The sequence below is a fragment of the Osmerus eperlanus genome, chromosome 7 (genome assembly GCF_963692335.1).
Source record: "Osmerus eperlanus chromosome 7, fOsmEpe2.1, whole genome shotgun sequence".
NCBI classification, from domain to species: domain Eukaryota; kingdom Metazoa; phylum Chordata; class Actinopteri; order Osmeriformes; family Osmeridae; genus Osmerus; species Osmerus eperlanus.
Window position 1 is genome coordinate 22,046,168 of NC_085024.1, and position 7,500 is coordinate 22,053,667.

A 7,500-nucleotide genomic window follows, 5' to 3' on the forward strand; every position below is an offset into this window, starting at 1 on the left:
GAGCCTGAGAAACATCACCATCTTCTGACTCGCTACTTTGCTCTCGCCTTCTATCCCCTAGCAGCCGCACAGCCTTGACGATGTTGGAGCCGTTATCTGTCACAATGAGCAGCACCTTGTCTTCTCCTATACCCCATGCATCTAATGTCTGATCAATGCAGTGGGCAATGGTCTCGCCGGTGTGTGGGTGCTCTATTCGGTGCAGGTTAAGCAGAGCGTGGTGAACCTGGCCTCCAGGCGGATGATAAAAACAAGCTGAGATACCCATGAAAGATGCTGTTAATCCTCTCTTGCTCCAACCATCTACACATAGGGTCAGCTTCCTCGTCTCCCTTACGATCTCTTTCAATTTCTGCTTTGCCTTATCCATCTTAGCCCCAATAAGGCTATTGACTCTTGCAGCTCCAGGTGTTTTTAATTTTGGTTCCAGTGAAGTGCTGAACTTTTTGAAGGCAATCGACTCACACAGTCGTGTAGACATCCCAGTCTCTGCACCAATGCTTCCTCCCGCTTGTGGTGTTCCTGCGTATTTACTGCCCAACAGCTATCGGGTCGCCGGTTGAAGCACTGCTGAATTGTTTTCTGGGTGCATAATCACATATATTAACGCAAGTTCATCACAAGCTAGCAGCTGCAAACTGTATGTAGCTACCTAACCTATGTGTGTGTAAAGAATGCTGATAGGATTAGGAATAACAACCAGTAGTCAATGTGCAAGCTGAATGGTGATTTAAGATACTGTATTGGGTTTACATATTTGTAAATCTGACTCTGAAAGAGTCAGTGCCTAACCAGCCGCGAACAGCATGTTACTGTTCGAAGTAATCTCAAGTAGGACTCTGTGGCTTTCTCACGACTTTTGCCGGCGTGATACCAGACGAGGGGTGTGTACTAAAAGTGGTACAGCGGAAGATAGACTGGCTCTGTATGAAATAAATTGACAATCCATTGACAAAGACGAAAACTAAAGACATTTTCTCTATAATTCTATTTTATTTTAGTTAGTTTTGTAAAGACACAATACAGTTTCAGTTAGTTATCGTTTTTTTATAAAGGCTCGTTTTAATTTTTATTTCAGTTAACGAAAAAAAAAATCACACCTCGTTTTCGTTTTTTCGTTAGTTTTCGTTAACGATAATAACCTTGTTGTGAACGGGGTGTAATACCTGCATCTGTCATAGTCATCACAACACACACACACAGCGTGCCCTCACAAGCCTTCCCAGAGAGCTTCGGCCAACTGGAACGGAAACCGTGGAAGGGTGAGGTATCCCAGAGGGAACTCACACACACACAAACACTCCCTTAACATCACAGAGTCTGTCAGAACACACACACTCACACACACAAACACACACACACTCACAACATATACAGTTTGAACAGAGTGCAGCAGGGAGTCCGGCTGAAACACAAAGACTAGAGTAAATAAACTAGAGCAAGGCTGATGTAAGATCAACCTGGCCGGGCCGATAGTCTTCCTCCCTTTGTCCCTCTGGGGGGGGGGGGGGACTGGCTAGGTGCTGGGGGGTCGGGGGTGGACAGACCCGGGAGAACAGAAGAGAGAATGAAAACTTGAGGTGAAGCAATTCATGGTCTTTTGAAATATGATTTTCAGTGCATCAGCACTACCACACGAGTTCAGCAAACTAAACTGAACCAAAAAAGTCTGTTTCCTGTCACACGGTGTGTTTGTCACTTGAACTTCCTGTTGTTGTTAGTTCTCTTTAGAGAACGTCAATCTTCCTCTGTTCTGTTTCTTCTCTCATCAGAACCCTAAAATCGACAGTTACTCAAACGATGGCTTCAAACCTGACTCCATCAAGGGAAACATCGAGTTCAAGGACATCCACTTCACCTACCCCTCACGACCAGACGCCAAGGTAGGTCCAGCCTTGGGATGATCAGACTGTTCAGGTTTTTATTTGTATTTCCAGCCAAGCTGTCTCAGCACACCTGTACCTCACACACACCAGCTGTCAGAGTGTCCTCAGTCTGTGGACTGTTCCCAGTCCAGCTCTTCCTGTGGCCTCTGTCTCCTGAGTGTGTCCTGGTGTGCAGGTCCTGAACGGGATATGTCTGAGCGTGCGGAGCGGCCAGACCATCGCCCTGGTGGGCAGCAGCGGCTGTGGGAAGAGCACCACCGTCCAGCTGCTGCAGAGGTTCTACGACCCTCAGGAAGGATCGGTGAGGAACACACACACACACACTTAGTAACAGCCTCTTAACACACACACACACACTCAGTACAGAGCACTGACTCACCTCACCTCGGTGTGTGTTTGCTCGTGTCTCACAAGTGCTGCTGTTCTCTGTGCAGGTGAGCATAGACGGGCATGACGTGCGCTCCCTGAACGTGCGCTACCTGAGGGAGATGATCGGCGTGGTGAGTCAGGAGCCTATCCTGTTCGCCACCACCATCGCTGAGAACATCCGCTACGGCAGGCCTGATGTCACACAGAAGGAGCTGGAGCAGGCCTCGCGAGAGGCCAACGCCTACGACTTCATCATGAAGCTTCCTGACGTACGTAGGAGCGTGTGTGTGTGTGTGTGTGTGTGTGTGTGTGTGTGTCTGTGTGTGTGTGTGTCTGTGTGTGTGTAGTCACACAGACTGTAGTGTTGTAGTCACACAGACTGCAGTGTTGTAGTCACACAGACTGTAGTGTTGTAGTCACACAGACTGCAGTGTTGTAGTCACACAGACTGTAGTGTTGTAGTCACACAGACTGCAGTGTTGTAGTCACACAGACTGCAGTGTTGTAGTCACACAGACTGTAGTGTTGTAGTCACACAGACTGTAGTGTTGTAGTCACACAGACTGCAGTGTTGTAGTCACACAGACTGCAGTGTTGTAGTCACACAGACTGTAGTGTTGTAGTCACACAGACTTCAGTGTTGTAGTCACACAGACTGCAGTGTTGTAGTCACACAGACTGTAGTGTTGTAGTCACACAGACTGCAGTGTTGTAGTCACACAGACTGCAGTGTTGTAGTCACACAGACTGTAGTGTTGTAGTCACACAGACTGTAGTGTTGTAGTCACACAGACTGTAGTGTTGTAGTCACACAGACTGTAGCTCATTGCTGTGCCTTGTCTTGCGGCTGAGCAGCAGTTTGAGACCCTGGTGGGGGATCGAGGCACTCAGATGAGCGGAGGCCAGAAGCAGAGGATCGCCATCGCCCGCGCCCTCGTCCGGAACCCCAAGATCCTGCTGCTGGACGAGGCCACCTCAGCCCTGGACTCAGAGAGTGAGACCGTGGTGCAGGCTGCCCTCGACAAGGTGGGGCCTCCCTTCTGCTCTCTCATCATGTTCTTTTTCAGTGAGAATGAAGAAAGTGAAAGATTTCATAAACCGTGTTTCATCTGTCTCTCTCTCTGTCTCTCTCTCGCTCTGTCTCTCTCTCTCCTCCCCCAGGTCAGACTAGGTCGCACCACCATAGTAGTGGCCCACCGTCTCTCCACCATCCGCAACGCTGACGTCATCGCTGGCTTCCAGAACGGAGACATCGTGGAGCAAGGCACCCACAGCGAGCTGATGAAGATGCAAGGAGTCTACCACACACTGGTCACCATGCAGGTAACACCACACACTGGTCACCATGCAGGTAACACCACACACTGGTCACCATGCAGGTAACACCACACACTGGTCACCATGCAGGTAACACCTCACACTGGTCACCATGCAGGTAACACACACACACTGGTCACCATGCAGGTAACACCACACACTGGTCACCATGCAGGTAACACCACACACTGGTCACCATGCAGGTAACACCACACACTGGTCACCATGCAGGTAACACCACACACTGGTCACCATGCAGGTAACACCACACACTGGTCACCATGCAGGTAACACCACACACTGGTCACCATGCAGGTAACACCACACACTGGTCACCATGCAGGTAACACCTCACACTGGTCACCATGCAGGTAACACCACACACTGGTCACCATGCAGGTAACACCACACACTGGTCACCATGCAGGTAACACCACACACTGGTCACCATGCAGGTAACACCACACACTGGTCACCATGCAGGTAACACCACACACTGGTCACCATGCAGGTAACACCACACACTGGTCACCATGCAGGTAACACCACACACTGGTCACCATGCAGGTAACACCACACACTGGTCACCATGCAGGTAACACCTCACACTGGTCACCATGCAGGTAACACACACACACTGGTCACCATGCAGGTAACACCTCACACTGGTCACCATGCAGGTAACACACACACACTGGTCACCATGCAGGTAACACCACACACTGGTCACCATGCAGGTAACACCACACACTGGTCACCATGCAGGTAACACCACACACTGGTCACCATGCAGGTAACACACACACACTGGTCACCATGCAGGTAACACACACACACTGGTCACCATGCAGGTAACACCACACACTGGTCACCATGCAGGTAACACCACACACTGGTCACCATGCAGGTAACACCACACACTGGTCACCATGCAGGTAACACACACACACTGGTCACCATGCAGGTAACACCACACACTGGTCACCATGCAGGTAACACCACACACTGGTCACCATGCAGGTAACACACACACACTGGTCACCATGCAGGTAACACACACACACTGGTCACCATGCAGGTAACACACACACTGGTCACCATGCAGGTAACACACACACACTGGTCACCATGCAGGTAACACACACACACTGGTCACCATGCAGGTAACACACACACACAGGTCACCATGCAGGTTACACACACACGCTGGGATCAGTGTGACTGGTGTGTTTTAAGCAGAGCCTGTGCTGTGCTAGACCTTCCGGAATGCAGAGGAGAGTGTGGAGGTTGAAGCTGAGCCTGTCCTGAGTGAGAAGAGTCCGTCTGCCTCGTCGCTAACGGAGACCACCCTGTACCGGAGGAAGTCCACCAAGGGCTCCTCCTTCGTTGGCTCGGAGAAGGAGAAGGAGAAGGAGGGGGAGACCAAGGCTGAGGAGGAGGTTAGATGTTGCTTCTCTTCAAAATGATCATAGATGAAGTGAGCTAAGATGCAGTATGGAAGTCACTATCCCTCCCTTTTTCCCTCCCTCTCTCTCCCCAGGATGAGAAGGTCCCTCCTGTGTCGTTCTTCCAAGTGCTCCGTCTCAACCTTCCTGAGTGGCCTTACATCGTGGTGGGCGTGATCTGTGCCACCATCAACGGAGCCATGCAGCCACTGTTCGCTGTCATCTTCTCTAAGATCATTGCTGTAGGTTGAAGCCATCCTTCCCCCTCCTCCTGAACACTCCACGTCCACTAGAGCTCAGATCCCCACATCAGGACACGATACCCACAAACATGGTGTGACCATGACAACCATGAAGCCAGGGACAGATCTGTCTCCTCCGGTGTGTGTGTGTGTGTTAGACTGAGGTGTTGGTGTGTCGTCCTCCTCCAGGTGTTTGCAGAGACAAACCAGGACATCGTGAGAGAGCGTTCCTCCTTCTTCTCCCTCATGTTTGCTGCCATCGGAGGCGTTTCCTTCGTCACCATGTTCCTACAGGTAGGCACCAGCACAGGACCTGGGTCACACTCTGATGCGCTTCATATGTTTCACCCTCTGCACAGACACACACACTAACAGTGCTCTGTGCTCTGTTAGGGTTACTGCTTCGGGAAAGCTGGTGAGATTCTGACCATGAAGCTGAGACTGCAAGCCTTTCAAGCCATGATGAGACAGGTGAGACTGGTGAGACAGGAGGGTAAAGAGGTGAGACAGGAGGGTAGAGAGATGAGACAGGAGGGTAGAGAGGTGAGACTGGTGAGACAGGAGGGTAGAGAGGTGAGACTGGTGAGACAGGTGGGTAGAGAGGTGAGACAGGTGGGTAGAGAGGTGAGACAAGAGGGTACATTTAGTCATTTAGCAGACGCTTTTATCCAGAGCGACTTACAGTAAGTACAGGGACATTCTCCCCGAGGCAAGTAGGGTGAAGTGCCTTGTCCAGGGACACAACGTCATTTGGCACGGCTGGGAATCGAACCGACAACCTTCTGATTGGTAGCCCGATTCCCTAACCGCTCAGCCATCTGACCCCATAAAAAAACATGGTAAAGAGGTGAGACTGGTGAGACAGGGTGTGAGACAGGTGAACCTACTCCAGGACTGACGGTCTGTCTGAAGACCTCTGTCTCAGATCAGGTGACCCTCTGTCTCAGATCAGGTGACCCTCTGTCTCAGATCAGGTGACCCTCTGTCTCAGATCAGGTGACCCTCTGTCTCAGATCAGGTGACCCCTGCAGGTGTCTGACTCTCTGCTGCCCCCTGTAGGACATGGGCTGGTTTGACCACCACAAGAACAGCGTGGGAGCCCTCACCACCAGACTGGCGACAGACGCAGCACAAGTGCAGGGAGTACGTCAGTCCACCACACACACACCACCACACACACACACACACCACCACAGACACACACAACTGTACCATACTGAGACTCATGTTTTTCTGTTCCATCTGCCTCTCCTGCCCCCCCCCCTCCCCAGGCCACAGGGGTGCGCATGGCAACGCTGGCTCAGAATGTGGCTAACCTGGGGACCAGCATCATCATCTCCTTTGTGTACGGCTGGGAGCTGACCCTGCTGATCCTGGGCGTGGTGCCTGTCATGGCGGTGGCCGGGGCCATCCAGATGCAGCTGCTCTCCGGCCACGCCGTCCAAGACAAGAAGGAGCTGGAGCAGGCTGGGAAGGTAGGGCTCACCTGTCACCCAGAGAGTCAGAGTCTACAGAGTCAGAGTCAGAGTCTGCAGCATCAGAGTCAGAGTCTACAGCGTCAGAGTCTACAGCATCAGAGTCAGAGTCTACAGCGTCAGAGTCTACAGCGTCAGAGTCAGAGTCTACAGCGTCAGAGTCAGAGTCTACAGCATCAGAGTCAGAGTCTACAGCATCAGAGTCAGAGTCTACAGCATCAGAGTCAGAGTCTACATCATCAGAGTCTACAGCATCAGAGTCAGAGTCTACATCATCAGAGTCAGAGTCTACATCATCAGAGTCTACAGCATCAGAGTCAGAGTCTACAGCATCAGAGTCAGAGTCTACAGCGTCAGAGTCAGAGTCTACAGCGTCAGAGTCAGAGTCTACAGCGTCAGAGTCAGAGTCTACAGCGTCAGAGTCAGAGTCTACATCATCAGAGTCTACAGCATCAGAGTCAGAGTCTACAGCGTCAGAGTCAGAGTCTACAGCATCAGAGTCAGAGTCTACAGCGTCAGAGTCAGAGTCTACATCATCAGAGTCTACAGCATCAGAGTCAGAGTCTACAGCGTCAGAGTCAGAGTCTACAGCATCAGAGTCAGAGTCTACAGCGTCAGAGTCAGAGTCTACAGCGTCAGAGTCTACAGCATCAGAGTCAGAGTCTATAGCATCAGAGTCAGAGTCTACAGCATCAGAGTCAGAGTCTACAGCATCAGAGTCAGAGTCTACAGCATCAGAGTCAGAGTCTACAGCATCAGAGTCAGA

General features: G+C 51.2%; 1 protein-coding gene across 2 annotated transcripts in view; it reads left to right on the top strand.

Moving 5' to 3' along the window:
* The window catches only part of abcb4 (ATP-binding cassette, sub-family B (MDR/TAP), member 4), a 20,356-nt gene that overhangs the window by 6,819 nt on the left and 6,037 nt on the right, over positions 1–7,500 (top strand). Inside the window, exons 10-20 of one of the 2 annotated variants that reach the window (XM_062466034.1) lie at positions 1,773–1,883; positions 2,062–2,187; positions 2,321–2,524; positions 3,111–3,281; positions 3,417–3,578; positions 4,829–5,011; positions 5,113–5,259; positions 5,449–5,553; positions 5,653–5,730; positions 6,319–6,402; positions 6,531–6,734. In XM_062466034.1, the coding sequence (XP_062322018.1) occupies positions 1,773–1,883; positions 2,062–2,187; positions 2,321–2,524; positions 3,111–3,281; positions 3,417–3,578; positions 4,829–5,011; positions 5,113–5,259; positions 5,449–5,553; positions 5,653–5,730; positions 6,319–6,402; positions 6,531–6,734 (1,575 nt within the window). Of the gene's footprint in view, positions 1–1,772; positions 1,884–2,061; positions 2,188–2,320; positions 2,525–3,110; positions 3,282–3,416; positions 3,579–4,719; positions 4,736–4,828; positions 5,012–5,112; positions 5,260–5,448; positions 5,554–5,652; positions 5,731–6,318; positions 6,403–6,530; positions 6,735–7,500 lie in introns of those variants that run through there. The other variant, XM_062466035.1, reaches the window with a different exon arrangement.